At 34.9% G+C, this 25,150-nt stretch overlaps 3 protein-coding genes across 6 annotated transcripts; 1 reads left to right on the top strand and 2 right to left on the bottom strand.

Moving 5' to 3' along the window:
- The first annotated feature begins 3,369 nt into the window (after nucleotides 1-3,369).
- Nucleotides 3,370-5,700, top strand: LOC107644397 (cyclin-dependent kinase F-1). Its single transcript, XM_016348240.3, has 2 exons — nucleotides 3,370-4,042; nucleotides 4,658-5,700. Exons 1-2 carry the CDS (start codon nucleotides 3,542-3,544, stop codon nucleotides 5,426-5,428), a joined length of 1,272 nt encoding a protein of 423 aa, XP_016203726.2. The 5' UTR covers nucleotides 3,370-3,541; the 3' UTR covers nucleotides 5,429-5,700.
- Nucleotides 5,701-5,793: 93 nt separating this feature from the next.
- On the bottom strand, nucleotides 5,794-11,672 carry LOC107644395 (Major facilitator superfamily protein). Of its 4 annotated transcripts, none has more exons than XR_015883279.1 (14): nucleotides 11,224-11,552; nucleotides 10,251-10,365; nucleotides 9,783-9,894; nucleotides 9,616-9,683; nucleotides 9,373-9,505; nucleotides 8,691-8,790; nucleotides 8,486-8,598; nucleotides 8,311-8,404; nucleotides 7,563-7,716; nucleotides 7,297-7,402; nucleotides 7,135-7,208; nucleotides 6,851-6,939; nucleotides 6,487-6,601; nucleotides 5,794-6,280 (listed from the first exon to the last, which is right to left on the bottom strand). XR_015883279.1 is itself a non-coding variant. In XM_088486483.1 (14 exons), exons 2-14 carry the CDS (start codon nucleotides 10,339-10,341, stop codon nucleotides 6,098-6,100), a joined length of 1,470 nt encoding a protein of 489 aa, XP_088342609.1. In that variant the 5' UTR covers nucleotides 10,342-10,365; nucleotides 11,224-11,672; the 3' UTR covers nucleotides 5,794-6,097. The 4 variants fall into 4 exon arrangements, 2 of the variants coding, with proteins under 2 accessions (XP_088342609.1, XP_088342608.1); XR_015883278.1 differs by having other exon boundaries at nucleotides 7,297-7,352; XM_088486483.1 differs by having other exon boundaries at nucleotides 7,297-7,440; nucleotides 11,224-11,672.
- A 3,533-nt stretch (nucleotides 11,673-15,205) lies between these two features.
- On the bottom strand, nucleotides 15,206-17,099 carry LOC107644394 (large ribosomal subunit protein uL5). The gene is made up of 4 exons (XM_016348237.3): nucleotides 16,973-17,099; nucleotides 16,728-16,878; nucleotides 15,963-16,158; nucleotides 15,206-15,608 (listed from the first exon to the last, which is right to left on the bottom strand). The coding sequence occupies exons 1-4, from the start codon at nucleotides 16,973-16,975 to the stop codon at nucleotides 15,413-15,415; spliced, it is 546 nt and encodes a 181-aa protein (XP_016203723.1). The 5' UTR covers nucleotides 16,976-17,099; the 3' UTR covers nucleotides 15,206-15,412.
- Nucleotides 17,100-25,150: the final 8,051 nt, after the last annotated feature.

Raw genomic sequence — 25,150 nt, 5'->3', positions numbered from 1 at the left:
TTACTATGTCATAATTGAGATGCACTAAATTGGTATCTTATTTTTTTATTAAGTGACTCATCCACGTTAGTAACTCATCCACGTCAGTAACTCATCTGTCACTAATCAATTCGTCATCACATTATTACACGTGATCAAACTATGGTATGACATGTATCACTAAAATGTTTACATCATTAAATTATGTCAGTGCACTGTTAATAAAAAATGGGTCAGAGACTAACGTAGTATATTTTTGTCAATCTCAAAGATATAATTAGTATAATTGGTATAAATAATTTTAGTGCATAACTTTAATCTAGGGATGGTAATGAGTCTCCACGGAAGACAAGGATCCCTTCTCCGCTCTTCGTCCCCATTTAGTAAAATGCCCCGTTTTCGTCCTATTCTCGTTACAGGTCCCGTTTATTTCTTTCCACGGGAGAGGCGGATATATGGGGATATTCATGGATATTATTGAGTTTTGTTTTTTTTTTTTTCAAATTAACACAACTATAATAAAATCTTATACAATTCAACTAAATATATCAAATCAAATACAATTCAAACACTAATTTAATATAATAACATACACATAAAATTTTTAGAGTAAAGTATCGGTTTTGTCCCCAACGTTTGGGGTAAGTCCCAAAGTTGTCCCTAACGTTTCAATTGTCCTATTTAAGTCTCTAACGTTTTAAAATTAATTCAATATTGTCCTGCCGTTAGGGGTCCGTTAATAGAATTGACGGCGGGACAAAATTGAGACGATTTTGAAACGTTAGGGAATTAAATATGACGAAAACGTTAGGGACAAAAGTGATACATAGAAATAAATTTTAGTTTTATCCTTTAATAATATCAATTGTTTACTGTACATAATATTCAATTATTTTTTAATCACATTTAAGTATATTACACTTAATCACATTATTTTCATTCTAAATAAATTTATTTTTTTATAATTTTACACTTAAAGTTGTAAACTAATATAATAAAAATGACAAATAGAAACAAAATAGCAAAGAGAAAAATGACACAACCATATATCCAGGTTCAACCACCTTGTGTAATATGACCTACATCCAGTCTCCACTACAACTGTAGTAGAATTTTCACTATCTTTCTCAAAAATTATACACACTAATTTTCAAGAATTCTATCCAATCCTAGCAGGGACAAATCAAACTTCTACCCAATTAAACTTGATTTAGTTAGGTTCACTCCTAGACTTTCAACCACTAAGTGCTCACTCAACTTAGTAAGGAAATCCTCTTAGGATGATCATGAATACGAAATAGAAATACATACATAAAAGATTGAAATAATTTTCTAGTTTTTTTCTATAATTACTCTCTTTGCCTTTTTTTCATTGAATAAAACAAAAAAGATAAAATTGAAGAATAGAAAATTTAATGTAAAATCATGAAAAAAAAAGAATGTTAAGTTTAAAAGCTATGAAGACCGAAACAGTGTGCTCACTCTTCTTGATTCAGTTTCTGGTTGTTTATCAATTTAAATAAGAGAAAAGCTTCTAAAACTTGAGTTTGGTTGAACACTTTTGACTTTGTTCTTCTTCTTTAAAATCCAGAGCAAAAATGCAGAAAAAAATGAGACAACAGTAGTGATTAAAGTTAGCTTGAATCCTTACCTAGCTGCTTCTCTTTCTTCCTTTTTCTTTGGTTTCAAAAATCTGAATTATTGATCAATTCTTTAGTTTCAAATTTTAATTGTGACCTTTGATTTACAATAGAAATACACAACTTTCGTTTTTTTTTTCTTACTTAAATCGTACATACAAGAGGAGCATAATTTTAATAAGATAAAATGATAGCACAAAGATAAAATTATTATACTAATTTTTGTTCTAATTTAACTTTTAATTTAATTTTTGCTTTTTGTTCTAACTCTTGATTTTTTTTCTTTAATTTTCTTTTTAATATCAAAACTTAGTGATTCACTTTTTTTTAATGTTTGAATTTTATTTTAAATATTATTTTTTGCTTATAAAAATTCTTTTTTTTTTTAATTTAAGGTTAGTCACGTAAATTACAATCATAAGAAATAAAAGAATATTTGATTGGAGTGTTAGATATATTACACATAAATCAACAATAAAAAAATATTAATTTATAATAAAATATAATCAGACTTAACTAACCGTCCAATCAGAATAATTATTATATGCAGAGGCGGAGCTACATACTGTGAAAGGAGGGCAACGACTCCTCCTAATTTTAATTTTTTACATGTAAATTATATATGAATTTCAGTTTAGCTCCCTCAAAAATTTATTTTAATATTATTTTATTATATAAATATTTTTAACCCCTCTAATATTTTTTTTAGCTCCGCCCCTAATTATATGCAAGATTGGGAGATCTAGTATTATCGGAGGATAACTATAAAACTATCAACGACCAAGAGGGAATGTCTTTCATAAAGAGGATAATCATCAATCCATCAGCCTGATATTCTTTCTTTTCGAAGACAAGAGGCCAATCGTGCAGGAAAAGTAGTAGAATCTTTGGATCTCAAGGATAAACATTAGTCAAAACTTGAATAAACATTAGTCTATCATATAATTTTTTATTTTAATATGGAAGAGTAAATAGAATTTCACGTTAATGTTACAAAAAATGGATTTTATAGTATTTTGGGAGTATTATTCTGTGCAAGCACAATATACAGAAGGTGAAAATTTAGGTGTAGTCAATTTCACGTGAAGTTGATAGTTGAGAAGCGTTAGATAAAAATTTAGTCAAATCAGTCAAATGGCTCTCAACTATCAACTTCACATAATGTCGATTGCACTTGAGTTTCCACCTACGCAGAATATGTATTGCACTGAAGTGTATTATAATTTAATATTAAAATAATATAATACGCAATCTGCATATTGTCTTTATAAATTAAAAAAATATAATCTAACAAACCGTCTTCTATGAATTCTACAGACCCCATAATTTTGCAAAATATCTTAATTTTCAATATTAAAGAATTACACCAATTTTATTCCCATATCTAAAAACATGAACCATCATATTTTTTGGTTTAATAAGTTATAAATTAATTTATTATAAATTTAAATTTTATTTAAAAATTAAAAATATTATTTATATATTAAAATTAATTACTAAAATTACTAATGTATTTATATATATAATTTAATTTATTTTTAATATATATTTATATTTTAACATATATTTTATACTAATAATTTATTTTGATAACTGATTTTAGTATATATATATCATAATTTTTTAAAAATATATTATTATATAATCAACAATTATATAGACATATAAATAAATTAATCACTCAACTAATAATTTACCCCTCTGTTTTATTTTATTTTGTTTTAGAAGAAGTTTTTTAAATTAATAAGTTGCCCCATTTGGGGGGGAAAATTCAGAGAATGATGAGTTAAGGCTTGGTAAAACCCAAAACAAAAAGAGAAAAAACAGCACAAGAAGCCAAACATTCCCTCTGAGCGTCGTGTCTTATTCAGCGCCTTCGTTTCCCAGTCACAGATCACTTTCCCACTCACTCCCTCACCGTCATGGACACTTACCCACCATCGGAGAAGACCTGGACCATCCACACCCGACCAGAAATAACCGCCAAATACCAAATTCTCGATCGGGTTGGGTCGGCCGCATATGCTGACGTGTACCGTGGACGGCGTCTATCCGACGACGTAACGGTGGCGCTGAAGGAGGTCCACGACGCTCGGTCAGCGCTCAGGGAAATCGAAGCTCTAAGAGTCCTTCAGGGCTCTCAAAACGTCGTCGTCATGCACGAGTTCTTCTGGAACGACGATGATGAACACGCCGTGATCGTGCTCGAGTTTTTCAGGACAGACCTCGCTGCTGTAATCGCGGAAGCTGCTGCTGGTGGTGGTGGCCGTGGTTTTGATGTCGGTGAGGTGAAGAGGTGGATGATGCAGGTGCTTAGTGGTGTGGATGCTTGCCATAGGAACATGATCGTCCATAGAGACTTGAAGCCTTCCAATTTCTTGGTTTCAGATCATGGAGTGCTCAAATTGGCCCATTTCGGACAGGTTTACAAGGAAAAAAATTTGTGAAATTTTGATATTTTTATTGGGTCTGTGAAAAAAGAAAAAAAATGGATTTTTGGTTTTGTGAAGAAAAAATTAAAAAATAAAAATGGAAGAGGTTTATCAGTTGATCTGTGAATTGGGCTGATTAGTTGAAGTAAGTAAAATTTCATCTATGTCATAGTTTAGCCTAATTTTTTTTTTTTTCAAAATAAAAAATATATATCTTTGCCTTTTGTAACTATGTTGGAGTTACTTGATAGTTACGTGATTATTTACTTTAGTTTAAGATTTAGATGTTTCATTGTGGGGATCTGTGAACTAGATAGAGGTTGGTTTGGTTAACAGTGATCTAGGTCAATTATGGCTTCTTTTTTTTATAGTCTAGTTTCTTTTCCACCGAAGGTTGCAATTATAGATACTTTTGTAGCTACAAGTTTTTTTTTTTTCATATTTTTTAGGTTATTGTTTTAAATTAATTTGGACATAGGAAATGAAAGTAAAACCAACCATGGCAGTGAGGATTGTTGCTCAGATACTGATGATTGATGTCTTTTGAGATAATTTTGCGTTTTTTTTTCTTTTGTTGATTGTTGTAATTTGGGTTCATATTTTCAGGCAAGGATAATTATGGAGCCTGGATTTGACTCTACAGAGGAGAACCCACCACCACCATATGAGCATGATTATGCTTCTTCAGTTCCGGAGAGCTCATCAATTGAACATCCTTCTTCATCAGAGGCTTTTCCTCATGATCAAGGGACCATAAATCATGAAGAGTATTTCAGAGTTCTAGAAGAAATGAAATCCAAGAATACCATATATGACACTGATAAGGACCCAAACATCCAAGATGGAAACACCTCTTGTCTTGCAACTTGCACAACAAGTAACACTGATGATGGCGATGATGATCTCTGGAAGGCTTCGTTGACATTTGAAGCAGCGGAGGAGGAAGAAAGGAGGAATGAACTCGACTGTTGCCTCACACCACGTGTTGGAACTCGGTGGTATAAGGCTCCTGAATTGCTATATGGATCCACAGATTATGGTCTAGAGGTTGATCTATGGTCTTTAGGGTGTATATTTGCGGAATTGCTAACGTTGAAGCCTTTATTTCCTGGAACATCTGATGTAGATCAATTGAGTAGGATCGTTAGTGTTTTGGGAAACATTGATGGAGAATCTTGGCCTGGTTGTTCTAAGCTTCCTGATCATGCAACAACGTCGTTTGGTAATGTGGAGAGGCCTATTGATTTTGAAGAGTGCATGAAGAATTGCGGAAAGGATCAAGTGTCTATGATAAAGAAACTTGTTTGTTATGATCCAGCTAGGAGGGCCACAACAATGGAGATGCTTCACGATAAGTTCTTTAGTGAAGAGCCTTGAATATTATTTTTTAAAATAAGGTATTTGTATATGAAAATGAATTCAAGGTGGACCATATTCCTTGGATGCGCCATTGTTATTCGTGACTTTGAATTGGTATTTTACTATTTTGTATTTTGCTGAACGACACCTGTAAATGCTGTTAGAATTTTTTCCGGGTCATGCATTATTTTTCCCTTTAAAAAAATGACAGATATTGGCATGTATTGTGGACATATGATTAATAATTGAGAAGTAATGTTATCACAATGGTGGTATCCTCCTTGATACAGAAATTGGCCAAACGAGATAAGAGATTCTTGTATTATGTTGGTTAACGTGCGTAGGTTATTCATTTCCAACATATCTGCACAAGTAATCGAAAATGGATGGAAAAAGATTAGATTGTTTTGTATTTTTGTGGTGAATGGATTTCTATACACATGGATCTACCGATCTAGAATACAGATCCCACAGCTCCAAACAGAATACTGAATAATAATTATTTGTAAGCCGTAAAAAGAGAACCCCTACTAAGAAATTAAAACTTGCTACGGTAATAATACACTAATAAAGGCTCTCTTGGTTTTCAATATTACATTACAACAACGCACAATTCCTGCTTTCAGCTGAAACTATGACAGCTCAAAACTAAACAAAATTACAGCAATGAATGGATCTTTGTAAGATCTAGTCCTGTGGAAGAAGTGCAATCTCAATTTCATGAAGTGACTTCCCTTTGGTTTCAATCACATTCCTTTTAACAAAAATTACTGCCATCACGCAGAAGGTGGCAAAGATGGAGTAAAGCAGCTGTGCACCAAGTTTCTCAAGCAACCGCAAGAACAGTAGTCCAACAAAGAAATTTATGACCTGCGCAAAACACAAATCGGGTTAAAGAAAAGAAAGAAAATGGCCACTATTGATAATGGTACATAATTCAGTGGACAACAATTCTAACAGGCTTCATTTACTTGATTCATCCCGACTTAAGACTAAAGCCAATTTAACAGATACTGTTGTATATAGTAGGGCAATCAAAGCAGGCACTATAAATCAATAAAGTTGAAGAAAATTACCCAATGCACTGACATACAGATAGCCATGGCTTTGGCTCTGATTCGACTTGGAAAGATTTCTGGTAAGAGAAGACTTGGAACTGGGCCAGCCCCAAGAGCAAATGTGAAGACAAATCTGCATAATAGAAGTATAACTTAAGACGAATCTTCTCATTTTGGGTAGGCACTGGTATGAATCAGCAATGCTCAGTATTCTCTTATGAAATAGGCCATAAAATCACAAGTAGCAGCAACTTCTCTATTGCTAAGAAAATGCATGTTCTTTTAAGAAAAATGGATTCATCATTTACCCTTGGCATGATAAATGCATCTTTCAGGATCCATATTGCTGTAAAAAAATAATAAAGGGAAATTGGATACTCACAGTAACATGCCACCAACAGATAAATACAAAGCTCCTGGGTTTGACACGATTGAACTTGCTCCTATGGCTTGAAGCATCATCGATATAGCCTGTGCGAAATATAATAAACAACTTGATTTATCTTATTCAAAACAATCAAAACTGATGAAGGTATGACACAATAAATGCCATTCCCTGTCTTCATTGCCACAAGAACCAATTCAGCCATAATATTATATGATGGATTATGAATGGGATATTAAAGAAACATTATGATGGGTTAAAACATGCACTCAGTAAGTTACCATGCTGAAGAAACTCCAGAAAAGTAGAACTTTCCTTCCTAGCTTATCCATCAAAACCATTGAAATGATAGATCCTGAGGAAAGACAGAAAAAATCAGCACTTTGAGAATAAATAACACACCGACTATAATCATTAACATCATAACCAAGAGAATACCATACCTAACAGATTAGCAATTCCTATGCAGCCATTTGCAATATCTGACGGCACTCCGGCGCTTTTAAAAACAGTTGAAGAGAAATAAAACACAGCGTTTATACCAGATAGCTGTTGTAAAGCAAATAGGGTTGACCCAATAAAAACAACTGCAAAACGAGCTCGTGAATAAAATTAACTTTTTGGAAGCTAAAGAAACTGGTGATAAGATAACAACAATGCCAAGTGCACTAGCTGCTATAAACCCGAGATAAACCAGGGAATGGTATACCTTTAAAATGACGACCCCGTACCAATTCTGAGAGCTTCACAGTATCAGTGTCATCTCCTCTATCTACCTTAGATAATTCTGACATAGCAAATTTTGCTTCTGAAGCACCCAGAAGCCTCTCAAATGTGGCTTCTGCTTCAGCAATTCTTCCTTGCTACATCATCATAGAGAGAAACCACCAGGTGTTATGTGAAGTATGGAAACCAGAGAGATACAGGAATGAAATGCAATGAAGAGAAGCAAAAAGGAACATTCAAAAGCTACAAACACTAGGTAATGAATGATCTTCTGTCTCACTGACCAGTGAAGATCAATACTATTTTATTTATACCTGACATTGACAAGGCTAAAAGAGATGCTGTTATGGATAATGTTCTATTCACGCCCATAAAAGTCAGCTTTTAAATAGAACAATGAGAACAAGCAAATAAGTGGAGAGAAGCTTTCGAGAACTACGAACCCTAGGACATATATATTCTTCAACGTTTTTACCGACAAACTTAAACCAACACTACAATGAGAGAGTAAACAGATACAACAGCAACATAACAAGGCATATTTAAGCTTTCACTTATTGACCCAAAAAAAAAAAAAAAGAAAAGCTTCATATCAAGCATACATTCAAAGGCAACATAAGAGGAACTCTTACACAATTTATTATCAACATTACATATTTCATGGGATTCAGCAATAAGTTACAATAAAACGATGATAACAAAGAAAATTTCATCTAATATTAGCTGCCAACCTTGTATAACCAATGTGGACTCTCTGCACAGAAGACCATTCCCAGAGCCAGTATGCCAGCAGGAATAGTAGATGCCCCGAAACACACCCGCCACCTGAGGCCCAAAAAAGGGTCTATTTAACATCGCGTATGACTAGTAATAAGTATATAACATGATTTCAAATTTAAATCATACCATCCAGAGATTTCTTTGACAGGGATTCCGATCAATAAAGCTCCCAATATACCAAGGCAAGTTGCAATCTGGATTAAGGCTCCATATGTACCCCGTACAAAAGCAGGAGAAACCTACCATCCACCAAATATTATGATCTCACGAATAATCAAGTAAATTTTCAGCCTACTCAATTAGGCAGATGCAACCATGTCCATATTCATACCTCCGTCACATACAGAGCAACAGCAGGAGGGCCCAGACCCAGGCCAGTCCCAACAAATAACCGTCCTACAAGCATACCAAACAAGTTGTTTGTTGCTGCACTGAAAATTGAAAACACGGAAATTTTCACTGAGAACTAGCCATAAGGATTCACATTTGAGAACATAAAGGGAATCTGCTACTTGACTAAATTTAAATCAGAGTGGGGTCAGATGTTTCAGAAAAAGCAACCCTGGAAAACAGAAAAGAGAAAATAAAAATAGCCTAAAAAGATGCATTGAAACCTAGGATATTAAAGATGAAGAGAATTATCTTTTGGATAAAAGGAGAATAGACAGAGAGAAGAATAATACAAAGAAGTGGAGTATAAGAGATCGTTCATACAAAAGCAAGAACCAAAAGAAAAGCTATCTATGGAGCGTAGCCCTCCAATCTCTCGGCATGTTTGAGAGGGAAAGTACTTTAAAAAGATCATGAACTTTACACAAAATTATAGGTCAGACTCAGACATCAAACCCCATATCATAAAGCTTGCTTGTCAGAAGATCTATCATTTAAAGATGCTGTGAAGTGAACTCCAACCAAATATTCCAGATAGTGATATATTTGCACAATACCACAAACCAATGCAAGAGTGATAAACACCCAAATTGCAAAAAATATACTGGCTTTAGAAATATAACCTCATCGAAGCGCCAATTATCATTGGCAAAGCACACAACTGGAAAGCCCTACGACGCCCAACTGCATCAGCAATCCAGCCACTGAATAGACTTCCAATTAACGCACCACCAAGACATATGCTCACCACCAGACCTTCATTCAAAACCACACAACAATAAATAAATAAATCAAACCAGATCAAATTATTTGAAACTTTTAAGAATGCATCAAATTAAGCATGGTATTGGAATTTTTAGTTTCACCTTCTGCCAAGGTATTTCCCCTGAAGCCAAGATCCACAGATATGCTTTCAAGTGGTTCATTAACTACTCTGGATAAAACAAAAAACAGAGGATCAATATTGAAAAGTTAACTGGACTACCAATCAAATTCAAGGAAGAATGCAAAGGAGAAACTATAAAGCACAAACCCAAGATGGTATCCAAATAGAAATGATGAAAGGGTCCCCACAAGTACATGCGGTAAGGAGAGCTTCCAAGAAGGATTCGATGTTTCTTTCTCCAAGCCATTTCCTAGAAGACCTATCAGGCATGAAAAAGAGATTGGTCAGTAGTCAAAATGATTAAGTAACTAATCTAAAATTGTAGCAAATTGTTAATCCAGACCCATCTTTCCAAATATCATTTTCACTGTGGCAGTGAATTGCAAATTATCAATCATAGAAAGACCAGAACCATGATGAAAATGAAAGCACTACTGAAAAAATTATATCTCCAAACGATTCTAATGGAAAGATGGAAATAGTTTGAAAACAATTCCCCCAGGAAATATCTTAGATCAGAGGCTATATCCCACAGGAAAGTTGAACTGATTAATGTAAAGACATTTAGCCATTTATGCACAAGAAATTTATCAAAAGTTCAATGTGATCTGATACTTGAGTTTTCTTCCACATCTGTCATGTTTGTAGATTCTCTCGAAGGAGTGCGTTTGTACATTGAAGAATTTTCGCGATAATGCGCCCACATGCCAAGAGTTGATATTCCTGCTCCCTGAATCAGCACAACTAAAAAGCTTCAGCACAGAGCATCTTTTTTCTTCTAAGCAAGGGCAGAAATTGTGAACAAAATCACAGTCAAATAAGTCAACAAATTGAAGATACTAAAATAATACCGTTCAGAATCTACAGAATAAAGTTCGTAAACTTTCTCTGAAAAACTAAGTTACAATTCTCATTCAAGTTTTAGATGCAAGGGCGTCTAGTTTAACGATTTTCTAACTGAGATCTTAATAATCATATTCCGCTAGCATGCTTCTATTATAAAGAAAATGACAGGCTGAAGATCGTGAACAATAATCTGAATCCCAAAAAAATACACAGATTCAGACATCAGAGAGGAATTTAAGAACTCATTAGACGTAACTCATAAGGCTTAAACCCTACCGATTCAGACAACATTGTCCAGAAAATCCAAAAAAAAAAAAACACGGCGATGCTGGAAACAAGACTTCTTTTTCAATGAGTCAGCTCAAGAATCGCAAACAAACAATACAATAATACGAATATCACACTTTCTTTCTTGTTTTAGAATTAAAAAAAAAAAGACTCAGATATGAACTCAAAATTTCACGCTAAAGAGATTCTGATGTTATCAACAACTTAAACCTCCATTAACGCATCGAACGAACTGCTTTGTTTTTATCGAATGATAGAAAGAGAGAGAGAGAGGTGAAAGTAAACAAAAAACAGAGAGACAGAGGATTAACGTAACAGAATACAACCAAAACCAGTTAACAGAGCCGAGTCAAAATTAAACTGAAAAACCAAACTATAAAAAGAAAATAGAGTTAAAAACAGAAAAAAAAAAAAAGGCTCAAAAAATAGAATAAAATCACAGCTAGATACACACCAATGAACAGAGAGCTCCGATCGAAGTTTTCTTAATAAGCTCAGATCCTCTGAGATAGTAGGATTTCAAAAGAAGAGTGTGTTAGTTAGAAGTTAAACGAGATGGTGAAGCTGAAACAGAAACAGAAACAGAAATAGTAACGGTAACGGCGAAGTGGAAGCTATCGTGCGCCGGGGTGTAAGGAAGTTGCTGGTTTACGAAGGAAAGAAGAAAGAAAAAGAGGAAACCAATCAAACGCAGTTATGCGGAGCCGGTTGTTGGATTTGGAAGCAAAAAGAAGGGACGCGAGGATTCAAGAGGTAAAGTTGGGTTCTACACAAACAAACACAGTAGCAGTACTAGTTAATTAATATTTAACTAGAATTGATTAATTAATTAATTTTAGAAAGATGGGGTGGGGGAGGTGATAATGAAGGGAAAAAAAAGTGTTATGGATGGAGATGACGGTTGGAAATGTGACACGTGGGGAGTAATTAAAGTACACGATTCCATGTGGGGGCCACGATGGGGACATGTGTTTGTGTGAAGAAATTAGTTTTCTTTCATGTTTATATTTGGTAATAGACATATTATATGGTGATTAATGAGGACATGAAGACTCGAATAAATTTAAGTGTCAGTCACTGTTACGTAAAATAGGACCCCACCAGAGACTCTCGTCGATATCTTGTCATTTTTTTTTTCACCAAATTATTTCGCTTAAAATGTTATTTATGTGTCACATTATTATTATTATTAGATGTATAAATAAATTGGTTATTTTTAAATTTTTTAATAAATGAGAATAAAATTAATTTTTTATAACAGTAATAATAAGCTTAATTATTATCAGATTCGGTTAAATTGACCAATTTAATAATGCACTGGATTATTTTTTTAGTTTTGTTTTAAAACAAAAATCAAAAATATATTTATTTTTTTATCAAAAAATTTAAACATGATTTGGTTTATGTGTAAATTGGTCGGATCAAATTATGTCTAATAATTATAGTATAAACAATTAGGTTTATTATTATTGTTATAATAAATCGAGTTTGTTCTGATTTATTAAAAAATAAATTATTAATCGATTTAATAAATATGTCCAATAATATCATAATACATGTAAATATCTTAAAAAAAAAGATATTTTTAGTATCTTTATCGAAGTATTTCTAACTATTAATCATGATGTTAGGTATATATATCAAAAATAGTAAAGTTAGATTAGTTAATTTTCCTAAATTTTAAATCTTTAACTTTAAATATAAATTTTAAGTCTTTTTTTTTTCAAAAAAAAAAATAAAATTTGTAACATCAGTATAAATAAATATTTTTTAAATATTATTTTTTATTTAGTCTTTAAAAAAATAAAAAATAAATTATTTTTTAATTTTTTAAATAATTAATATATAAAAATAATTATTTAAATTAATTAAATAATAATAAATCTTTAAAAAGGCAGATTGAATTTTAAAAAAAATAATATTCTTTTAAAAGATTGATCATAAAAACATTATATTTATGTTTTTATATATATATAATTGAATTGGTTAAATTTAAATTAGTAAAGAATAATGTAAATTGAAATTATTTATTTCGATTTATTAAAAAATGAAATTCGAAGTATAAGAGATATATAGCTTGATTCGATTTACTATTGATTTGATTTACTATATATCTTCTGCATTTCGAATTTCATTCCTTGGTAAATCGAAACAAGTAATTTCAATTTATGTTATTCCTACTAATTTGATTTAATCAATTAGATTTATATATGTATATGCACCAGGACATAAATGTAACATTTCTAATTTTGGGACTTCCATGGGTATGTTTGGTAAAAAATATTAGAAGCACAAGAAGCACGTTTAAACTTCTTTGAACGCTGTAATTTTTGTTTAGCTAACTTTTTTCCTCTAAATGCGAACATGATTTTAGGTTTGAACTTCCATTTATCATAAGCAACAAATTGTAGCTTTTGCGTTTACTTGATAAATTAAAAAAATTAATTGACACTCTACCAATTTTACCATTCAATCTCACGATAAAAGATACTAAAAATAATCATCAGAGTTCTTGATTTTTTTTATGGCTATGCTTAACAAACAAGTATTTTTTTTTTAATGGTAGAAACTCAGGTACAATCGCGTGAAGTTGATAGTTGAGAGTAATTAGATAATTTGACTGATTTGACTAAATTTTTATCTAACAGCTCTCAACTATCAACTTCACATGAAATCGACTACACCTGAGTTTTCACCTTTTTTAATATTATTATTAGTACTCTTTGTTAAGTTTTAATTTTTATCAATTTTTTATTTATTTATTTTTGTTAATAGTATAAATATTTTTGTTTAGAATTTTTTTTTATATTCACTTATGTATATTATGGTATTTTTTCAATAGAATTTTTAGTATTTATTGTTCATATAAGTTTTTTTAATCATTTTATTAATACGTATTGTTTATAGAACTTTATTTCTTTATTTTGATTTTGTATATTTTTTACTATATGTTGTTAAATTAATATATATTTTATTTATTATTGTTAATTTTTACAATATAAATTTTATTAGAAAGATATAATTAAATACAAAAAGAATACTTAAGAAAAGTACTAACAAATTATAACCAAAAGAGTATTAAATTTTAACATATAAATTTAAATTCTTCTCAAAAGAAATTATAGTAAAAAAATGTTAAAATAATATAATTTTGAATGATATAAATTTTACGTCATTTTTAGTAATTTTTATCTAAACGTAATTTTAAATGATGTAATTCAAATAATATTCATTTTATTATAATCTATTTTGATACAAAATTACCAAACATAAATCACGTTATACTCACTTTTTATCAAAATTTAAGTTTGTAAAATCAATTTTATACAAACTCTCGTTTACAAACTCTAATTCAAATACACATAATGTAATATTAGTTGGTGTTCGGTATAACGATGTATTTTATCTTTTAAATTATCTTTTTACTCATTTTCACTTTTTTACCTTCCCCCTCACGCTGCAATTTCAATTTCATTTATCCACCACTAATCATTGTCAACCACTCTTAAATTTTAAATTATATATCCTAATTTAGTTTTAATTTATTTCACTTTCAAATGGAAAAAATGGAGTGAACTACTAATTTAATACTAGAAAAATTTCAGCCACTAACAGAAAAGATATTTAAAAAATATTATCAATAAACAATTCCTGAATGTTTTAAAATACCACATAAAAAATAAATAAATATTATTTTTTTTTAGGTAACAAAACTTTCATATTTAACAAACGATTTAAATCTAAGTTTTTGTAACAGTATTTGATTAAATATTTATAATATGCACATAAAAATTTGAAACAAAATTTGAACTCTAGATTTTTCTTTTTATTTCTCAAAAAATAAAAAAGAGTGATCATTCACAGTAAAAATAAATTTTTTAAAATTTATTTAACAAAAAATTATCAAATTTTAAAAATTAAGAAGTCTTATTTTTAATAATAATTACAAAAATTTACATCAAAATTTGATCTCTAAAATTATTTTTTAGAATATATATTTAATATCTATACAAACTTTTAAATACCATTTTAATAATTTATTACTCCTTTCAGGTATTCTTTTAACTTAGGTCTTCAATGTTTTTACTATTTTTTGTTTTAGATTTGTTTTTTTAAATATTCAATTGTTGGTTGATTTATTTGTTAAGAAGTGTTGACTCCCAATTCTTTCTAAACAAATATATAGTTAGTCCGTATAATTGTACTTCTTAATAGTCCGTAACCCTGATCAGTTCTCTCGTGGACATAATCACATTCATCGAAGATAGTGGTGTAGTTGCTTACTGCTAACATTTGAGGATTTGATAGCATTAGTGACTAAAGATTTAGAACCATCTTCAACTGCACCACTATCTTCCTTCAATGTCATTAAACAAATATAGTTAGTCCTTATAATTATACATCATTACTAAGTTAGCTATCATTGCACCTCTTACTAATATTAACCTTTCTAGCTTCTTCAATAGATAAAGTACCCACGCTTTTGGAAATATCTCTTGGGACCCCATGAGTGTTCCAGGTGCCAAAAACAAAGCCATATAGTAAATAAAATGAAACGAAACAAGGTAACTGAGTAAAAGAGGCTCTAAGCAAAAGGAGGGACACACAAAAAGATCTGAAATAGCTAAGTAAAACAAGGAAAACTAAACAATAGTCTGGGCCTTGTTGAGGATCACTCCTTCGTATTTGACCTGGAACCATTTCATGGCATCCTCCTTTGTGACACGGTGCTGAATACCAACTCGTGACTTGCACCTGCGGCGGCGTCCCACACGATATCCAGCGCGCTCTAGAACAACGAAGAAATCCATTCCATAAATACCAGTTGATGGATCATACCTGAAGCAGAGCCAAACAATATAAACAAATAATAAGCATCAGCTCCTTTTATACTTCACAATCAAAGAATATGGAAGCCGGAAATGATACAAAAGCCAGTCAACATTCATGCAAAAGAACAAAAAACTGAGGGACTCATCATGTAAACGTCTTAATGGTATAACCATAAACTTGATAAAACAGAAAAATCCTAAAAGATCAAGAATTTTTCTTTTAAGCCTATAATCTCTCTGAGTGGAAGATTGCAGAAAGTGGAGCAAATATGTTGAGATAGATCCAGATTTTTTAATACAGATAGTTCTGCAGCAGAAAATATCAAAGCATAATGCAAAATCCAACAGTCATTTAGCTTACTTGATTCCCAAATCGATGTGCTCCTGAATGCCAAAGCCAAAGCACCCAGTATCACTGAAGTTTCTTCTCAAGAGCTCATATTCCTTCACTTTCAAACCACTCTCCAGAAGCTGCATGGCCTTGTCGCCTCTAACGGTGACGTAGCAAGCAATCTTCTCATTTCTTCTAATCCCAAAGGAACGGACAGTGTACCTTGCTGTCAAAAACCACAGAAACAGGATCAAACTCAAATCAATGATGAGACAGCCACAAATTCCAACATATCAGAGCAGAAGACAAATTGGTAACGGATTAAATTCAGCATAGAAAAGCTATAAATTCAAGGGAGCTATAAGTACAGCAATAATCAATACAAACTGTAATCTATATCTATATTATCTATACTGTATATAATGGGGATACGAAAAACAGTTGGTATACAAATTTTCCCAAAGTACCCTTTATCATATACAGTTCATATAAAAAAAGGTTAACTTTTTAATCCAAAGAGTTGCTCTAATGACTTTAATTTTATAACATACTCACCATCTTGGCTAATCTCAAATTTGTTGTTATTCATATTTAATTTATAAAAAAGATTCATAGACACATTAGTACTTATTAATGCACTAGTACTAATAATGCAAAATTGTTAATCAGCAATAACTTCTGGCTAAGACCAAGTGTAAATTGTAAACTTCATGTAACAAACAAGCCCTAATTAAGAGAAATTGAGATTCATACACATTAGCAGCATTACTCAACAAATTGATTTTAAAAACAAACCTTTGGAAAAGACAGGGGTTTGACCACTGAGTTGCTCGAGCACCTTAGCGGCTCTAGTGAGACGATCGCCACTCTCACCGACGGAGATGTTGAGAACGAGCTTCTGAACCTTAATCTCCCTCATAGGGTTCGAAAGTTTCTTCTCCGAAGCCTGTTCTCATTTTCATTTTGAAATCAAAAGATAAGCAAATGAATAAGTAAAGGAGAAGGAATGAAAGAAGAGAAGAGAAGATCTGAGCAGTTACCATTGGTGGAAGAGCTTTGGGGAGGGACGATGTTGCGCAGTTTGGCTGCTAAGGAAATTGAGAGTGAGTGAGTTAGACTGCTGAATAAAAGGGGTAAACCTGTAAAGTGGTGACATAGGGTTTAGAGCCTACAACTATCTCTGCGTTCAACTCGAACCCGAACCCGAACCCGAAACAAAACCTTTTTTTGTCTTGGAAACAAAACCTTTTTTTGGTAATAAAACAAAACCTTCAACATCACCTAGTGTTCTTTGTACTGGGCTTACGGAGCCTACCGGTTTGTTGGCTAGGCCCAAGTTAAAGATATGATTGACCCGTGATCAAGAAGAAGAAATTGGTAAGTATGTGACGAGAGTGTGTGGGTGTGTATTGTATACCTAGGATTGGAGGTTATCCAATCCATTGGGATATCTAGAATTGGGGGTTGTTCAATCCATCGACAAAAAAAAAAAAAATCAAAAAAAAAAATGAAAATTTTTTACTTACCAGCCATGGTTTTTAAACTAATTATCAAATTATCACTATTTTTTTAGCGAAACTCTTAAATAGAGTTCAATATCACGACGGATTAGTCGTTGCCTGTTCAAATTAAGAAATACTGTAGAAAACAAAAAAAAATCACTATTTTTAAATATCTATTATTCATTTGTTACGGATCCGGCTCACGGATCCTACACCCAGAACGGTCTCCGAACCTGGCTACCAGGGTCCGACCCGCTTCGCCCTTCCAGAAGGCTCGGAACCAGCCCACTAGAGCTCCTAACCAACTTTCGAATTCAAACGTCTCCCTTATCTTAGCCAGATAAGATAAGATAATTCAAACGTCTCCCTTATCTTAGCCAAATAAGATAAGATAAGATATTCACCATCACCTATAAATAGAGGACCCAGGTCCCTCCAGGTATTCATTCATTCCTCACACTTTCTACCTCTTATATCCATTCTGACTTGAGCGTCGGAGTGTCTTTGCAGGTACCACCCCCCATTGCTCCAGGCAAGTGATCCGGCATCTGCCTCAACCCGCAAGTTCTCAATCCATCTCTCAACCAGTACCAGAGACATCTTGTACATTGGCGCCATCTGTGGGGACTTCGCAACGTTGTGGCAGCATGGCGGATAACCCAGAAGAGCAATCATCAAACTCAGATTTCTTGGGTGTAGCTGAGAGCAAAAAGGAATAATATTTTCTTAACTTGCATCACCTTTGCAGGGATAACACACATTCGCCCTACTCCAACGGCGAAATCCCAAAGGAATAATATTTTCTTAACTTGCATCATCTTTGCAGGGATAACACACCTTCGCCCTACTCCAACGGCGAAATCCCAAAGGAATAATATTTTCTTAACTTGCATCATCTTTGTAGGGATAACACACCTTCGCCCTACTCCAACGGCGAAATTCCAAAGGAATAATATTTTCTTAACTTGCATCACCTTGAGATAACACACCTTCGCGCTACTCCAACGGCGAAATCCCAAAGGAATAATATTTTCTTAATTTGCATCACCTTTGCAGTGATAACACACCTTCGCCCTATTCCAACGGCAAAACTCCAATGGCGAAATCCCAAAGGAATAATGTTTCCTTAACTTGCATCACCTTTGCAGTGATAACACACTCTCGCCCTACTCCAACGGTGAAATCCCAAAGGAATAATGTTTCCTTAACTTGCATCACATTTGCAGTGATAACATACCTTCGTCCTACTCCAACGGCGAAATTTCAAAGGAATAATGTTTCTTCGACTTGCAATCACCTTCTTAGTGATAACACTCTTTATGCACCATCGCCCTATTCCAACGGTGAAATTCTAAATCCTCCGAGCCCAAAGTCTCACCTCCCTTTAGTGGGACACCTCCACCTCTTGGACCCTCTCATTCACCACTCCCCTCATCCGTCCCTCCAAGCGCCATGGCCCCATCTTCTCCCTCTATTTTGGCTCCATGCCCACCGTTGTTGCTTCTTCTTTTGAACTCTTCAAGCTCTTCCTCCAAACCCACGAGGTCACCTCCTTCAACACCAGGTTCCAAACCTCTGCCATCCACCGCCTCACCTATGACAACTCTGTCGCCATGATCCCCCTTCGGACCTTACTGAAAATTCATAAGGAAGCTCATCATGAACGACCTCCTTAAACGCTACCACCCTGGCCAAGCTCAGACCTCTCAGGAGCTAAGAGATCAAGAAAGTTCTCAAGGTTCTTACATAGATGCGGGAGACAGCCAAATCGTGGCGGCATGACGGAGAACCTCGAGGAGCAATCCTCCACCCAACACCCCAACTCCCGAACTCCAAGATAACACTCCTTCCACCCACGGGAGGATAATAAGCGCGGCACATCGCCAACCAACCCCAACCCAGCAACAACCAAGAGAGGACAACCGTCCCCCACTGAAGCTCGGCCACCCGACGGCCTAGGAGAGAAGGCGGTCCAGATAATCCAAGAGCTGTACCTCAGGGTGCAAAACCTCAAAGGCCGAGTCACACCCAAAGAACGGTACCACCCAGAGCATACAAGCCAAGCGACCTCCAGGACCTAATCTCATCGCGATACCAGGAACACCAGGCCCCCTGAGCAACAACACTGCAAACAGCACGATCGCAGCGTTTCCCTAGACCCGAAACACCGACGCGGAGAAGACGACCGACGGCACCATCGGGAGGCCAAATGAGCAGGAAACATGCACGTGATAATGGAAGCCATCTCGTTCACAGAAAAATCCTTGAGAGCCAAACTCCTGAAGGACTTTAACAAGCCCACTGACATGAAATAGGACGGGACCAACGATCCCCGGGAACACCTAACGGCCTTCGAGGCCAGGATGAATCTGGAAGGAGCCGCCGACATGATCCGGTGTAAGGCCTTCTCGATAACCTTAGCTGGCCCTGCGATCAAATGATTCAACGCCCTCCCAAACGGGTCCATAGCCAGCTTCCACGATATCACCAGAAAGTTCATGGCCCAGTTCACTATCAAAATCACCAAAGCTAAACACCCCATTAGCTTGCTCGGAATTACCCAAAGACAAGACGAATCTATGAGAAAATACCTGACGGTCGACGGACTCACGGACTCAGTCGCGAGCCTCTGCCTGACCAATGGACTTATGAATGAGGACTTCTGAAAGTATCTCACCGCGAAGCCATTCTGGACTGTGCACGAGATTCAGAGCGTCGCTAAGGATTACATAAACGATGAGGAGGTGAGCCAAGTCGTGGCGGCCAATAAACGGCAGTACGGCACCTCGCCAAAACACCCCACCAAGAGAAAACCAAAAGGAACATTCCAAACCAACAAATGCTCAAATTACACCCTCTTGTTAGCTCCCATCACCGAGATCTACCACCAAATAGCTGATCGAGGCATCCTTCCGAAGGCCCGACCACTTAAAAGAAAGAACGGGCGGCAACAAGAATTTATATTGTGACTACCACCAAGGATACGGGCACAGAACACAGCACTGCATCGACTTAAAAGACGCTCTGGAGCAAGCCATACGAGACGGCAAGCTCTCCGAGTTCGCCAAGATCATCAGGGAGTCGAAGCGCACAGAAAGAGACAAATCACCAGAGAGGGAAGGACGCAACCCAAGGACACAAAGACAAGCCCCTCGGGAAATTCCGGAAACAGACCCGACCATAGTCGTCAACGTCATAACAAGCAAGGATAAGCCGGAAAAGTCGAAATCGGCACTAAAAAAGAACCTCAAGGTCCTGGCAGTCAGAAATCAAACCCCGACAATCATCACCAATAATCCGATAACATTCTCCCCCGAGGACTGCCAATACGGCACCTCGGCGAAAGATGCCCCCTTCGTTATCTCCGCAAAGATAGGAACCGGGCTGGTCAGAAGAATACTACTCGACACATGAGCAGATTCCAACATCCTCTTTAGGGGATCCTTCGACAAACTCGGGCTCCGAAACGAAAACCTACAAACCCACCATAATGGGGTAACCGGGCTCGGGGATAACTTCCTTTAACCGGACGGCACCATCACACTTCCCCTCACCATCGAAGCCGAGAACCAAAGAAAGACCATCCTCTCCGAATTTTTCATCCTCAAGAACTCCACCACCTACAAACATCATCCTCGGAAGAAAGACCATTAACAACCTCTCGGCGGTCATCTTCACCAAATTCTTACTCATGAAGTTCTAAGCCGATGACGGCACTATTGACACAATACACAGAGACCGGAAAGTCGCGGTAGAGTGTGAGAACACCAGTTCGACCCTCCGCAAGAGATCCCGAGATGCGGCAGGCATCTTCCTCGCCGACCTCGATGCACGCCAAGACCAAAGTCCGCACAGAACCGTGCGAGAAAACGACAAAGAGGCAGAGTGGGACCTTGCAGACAAGGTCATGAGCATAGCACACCTACGGGAGCTAGCCCTAAAACAAAGAATAAGTCTAAGGTACAATGGCAGCACGGTACGATGAGACTTTGGACCAGGAGACCTCGTCTTACGACAAAACGATATCGGTCCACCCACTCCCGGAGAAGGGATGCTCATGCCCAACTGGGAGGGTCCCTACCAAATTAGGACGGTAATCGAAAAAAGAGCCTACATGCTCGAAAGACTAGACGGGACCAAGCTTCCATGATCCTGAAATTCCACCAACTTACGGTGCTACTATATGTAGAAACATCCTTCCAAAGCAACAAGATTGAGGTCGTTTAAAGACTATCTCTTTACCCTTTATATTTTGCCTTTTTTACTTGCATTTATTGCTTAAGTCGTTTAATCGTATATTTTCTTACTGGGCACTCTTTCCTACCCACATTGGGAGGTTTTAACGAGGCCCAAACCATAAATGGAATTCATTTTCTCAAAAGTATTGCCCCGTCTGACGGCACAAACCAAACGCGGCTACACGGGAATCGATTACCCCGAGGCCAACAAAACGGATATCCAAATAAGTAAATGGCTACACAGGAATCGATCACCCCGAGGCCAACAAAACGGATATCCAAATAAGCAAACGACTACACGGGAATCGATTACCCTGAGGCCAACAAAACGGATATCCAAACAATAAAACGGATATCCAAATAAGTGAACGGCTACCCGGGAATCGATCACCCCGAAGCCAATAAAACGGATATCCAAATAACAAAAATAGTGACTCATGAATCAATCACCCCGAGGCCAACAAAACGGATATCCAAATAATAAAACTGATATCCAAATAAGTAAACGGCTACCCGGGAATCGATCACCCCGAAGCCAATAAATATCCAAATAAACGGCTACCCAGGAATCGATCACCCCGAGGCCAATAAAACGGATATCCAAATAAGTAAACGGCTACCCGGGAATCGATCACCCGAGGCCAATAAAACGGATATCCAAATAGAAAAACGGATATCCAAATAACAAAAATAGTGACTCGTGAATCGATCACCCGCAAAGCCAACAAAACGGAAATCCAAATAAACTAAATAAACAAAAGTCTTGAAATTTGCCCACCAAGAGGCCTAAAATAAGTTCACAATAACGGTCCAAAAGAGGCCACACAAAACAAGCATGAGCTTACGGTCTTCCAACTCGCGGAAAGCCATACTGACCAACATCCTACCAATTGGTGCAGGATGACGTCACGCCCTTTTCAGGCCCCTCACAGTCTCCCGAACTACAGCATTGAGACCAAGAAAGCATACTCTCATGCTCCGGGGGCAACTGTTCCAGACCCGATCTCCGGTCCCTTCTTCGGAACGGTCATCAAACCCGGCATGTGATGAGACGCCCAAACAACGCGCTCCTCGCCTGACCATGAAACGGCTAGGAACTCCCCAAATCCTCGACCTCGATCGGAAAAACCAAACAACGATCTCCTTGCCAAACCACAACGGCGAGGAAAATGATTCTCCAGCGATGAGACCGAGCACCCTCACTCTCTCGCTCCGGGGGCAACTGTTACGGATCTGGCCCACGGATCCTACACCCAGAACGGTCCCCGAACCCGGCTACCAGGGTCCGACCCGCTTCGCCCTTCCAGAAGGCTCGGAACCAGCCCACTAGAGCTCCTAACCAACTTTCGAATTCAAACGTCTCCCTTATCTTAGCCAAATAAGATAAGATAAGATAAGATAATTCAAACGTCTCCCTTATCTTAGCCAAATAAGATAAGATAAGATATTCACCATCACCTATAAATAGAGGACCCAGGTCCCTCCAGGTATTCATTCATTCCTCACACTTTTTACCTCTTAGATCCATTCTGACTTGAGCGTCGGAGTGTCTTTGCAGGTACCACCCCCCATTGCTTCAGGCAAGTGATCCGGCATCTGCCTCAACCCGCAAGTTCTCGATCTATCTCTCAACCCGTACCAGAGACATCTTGTACACTATTATATATCTATTATTCTATTATCTATTATATATCTCTAATTTTACAACCAAAATGTGCCACATATTACTTTCTCATTCCAATTATAATCAAATCTTTTTCTCCAAAATTAAGAAATTCTCCTCTTATTCTTACTAATTTTACAACTAAAATATGCCACATGTCACTCTCTCATTATAATTGAAATTAAATCTTTCCCTCCAAAATTACAAAATTCCTCCCTCCTCCTTACTAATTTTACAACCAAAAGTCCAAAATGTGTCACATGTCACTCCCTAATTGCAATTGAAACAAATTTTTTCCTCCAAAATTAAAGAGTTATCCCCTCCTCCCTCCTCCGTTCTCTATTTTTCTCATTCCTTCAACCACTCTATTTATTTTATATGTCATTATCAATATGAATGACTAATTACTAATGTGACAATCAAAATGTATAACATGACATTCTTTAATTGCATTAAAATTAAAATTAAAATATTAAAATTAAAATTGAAATATACATATATTATGTATCATATATTACTATCTAATTTAATAATCAAATGTGTCACATGACACTCTCTTATTAAAATTGAGAGAAAATATTTTTTTAAATTAATAAACTTCCTTTCTAAATTCTCTCATCTACCTCTCTCCATTTTTCTACTTCTTTCTACTATTTTTACTTTATAACAAATTAAAATATATCATCCGATATTTTTTTACAATTAAAATAAAAAATTTCTTCCAAAATTAACACACTCTCACTCTCACTCTGATTCTTCATCTTTACATTTCTCTCTCTTTTCTCTCATTCTCTATTTTTTTTATATTTCTCTTCTATAAAAAATAAAATTAACAAAATAATATAATTTAAATAAAAAATTATTATTATTATTATTGTTATTATATACATAGTTTTTAGTTTTTATTTAGTTTTAAATTTTCACCGCTTATCTTTCTAATATATATTTTCACTTCTCTTCTTTCAAATATTTATTACATATAATTTGGAGAGAATACTAATGTTATAATTAAAAGTTAGAATCAAGATTCAATTATTTTAAAAAAATTAATTTTAAGTTAATTTTATAACTATCAGTATAATTTTTTTTATGCTAATATCTAATTATATTTTTATATATATAGAGAGAAAAAAATATTATTTTTAAATAGCAAGTATAAAAATTAATTATTTCTATTTGTGCAACAGACTTAACAGTTAATACCTAATTAAATGTAAAAATATACACGTTAAATTATTTTAAATTTTATATAACGAATGTTAAAATTAATTATTAATGAAAATTAGACTTTTTCATATAAAAATAATGACTAAAAATTTTATTATTTAATTTTTTATCTACAAATACCTTGGTCTCTTAGCCAGAAACTTTTGTCAATCTACGACGTTTTTTTTTTTATAAAAGTAGTTTGATTTTATAAATCTTTTGTGCCATGTATATTGCATAATCTATACTTTCATAACAAGGTTGAACAAAATTTTAAAAAATTTATATTTTCGTAATATTATTACGGGTAAAAATACTAGTATATCTCTAATTTTACAACCAAAATGTGCCACATGTCACTCTCTCATTACAATTGGAATCAAATATTTCCTTCAAAAATTAAGGAATTCTCCTCTCCCTCTTACAAATTTTACAACTAAAATGTACTACATGTCACTCTCTCATTTTAATTGAAATTAAATCTTTTCCTCCAAAATTAAAGAATTTCTTCCCTCCTTCTTACGAATTTTACAACCAAAATATGCCACATGTCACTCCTTCATTGCAATTGAAATTAAATCTTTCATTTCAAAATTAAAGAGTTCTCCC

The sequence above is a fragment of the Arachis ipaensis genome, chromosome B5, assembly GCF_059453495.1.
Source record: "Arachis ipaensis isolate K30076 ecotype BB chromosome B5, ASM5945349v1, whole genome shotgun sequence".
Lineage (NCBI taxonomy): Eukaryota > Viridiplantae > Streptophyta > Magnoliopsida > Fabales > Fabaceae > Arachis > Arachis ipaensis.
This window is presented reverse-complemented; position numbering and strand designations above follow the sequence as displayed.

Excerpts from the sequence above, each read along its gene's own strand:
- LOC107644395 (XM_088486483.1), bottom strand. The coding sequence starts at position 10,341 with ATGTGGGCGCATTATCGCGAAAATTCTTCAATGTACAAACGCACTCCT. Across the intron at positions 7,717-8,310 it reads GTCCACATTGGTTATACAAG|CAAGGAAGAATTGCTGAAGC; the intron begins GTTGGCAGCTAA and ends ATGATGATGTAG. Across the intron at positions 7,441-7,562 it reads ACGGGGTCGTCATTTTAAAG|TTGTTTTTATTGGGTCAACC; the intron begins GTATACCATTCC and ends CTCGTTTTGCAG.
- LOC107644397 (XM_016348240.3), top strand. The coding sequence starts at position 3,542 with ATGGACACTTACCCACCATCGGAGAAGACCTGGACCATCCACACCCGA. Across the intron at positions 4,043-4,657 it reads AATTGGCCCATTTCGGACAG|GCAAGGATAATTATGGAGCC; the intron begins GTTTACAAGGAA and ends TCATATTTTCAG.
- LOC107644394 (XM_016348237.3), bottom strand. Across the intron at positions 16,159-16,727 it reads AACCCCTGTCTTTTCCAAAG|CAAGGTACACTGTCCGTTCC; the intron begins GTTTGTTTTTAA and ends GGTTTTTGACAG. Across the intron at positions 15,609-15,962 it reads CACATCGATTTGGGAATCAA|GTATGATCCATCAACTGGTA; the intron begins GTAAGCTAAATG and ends GCTCTGCTTCAG.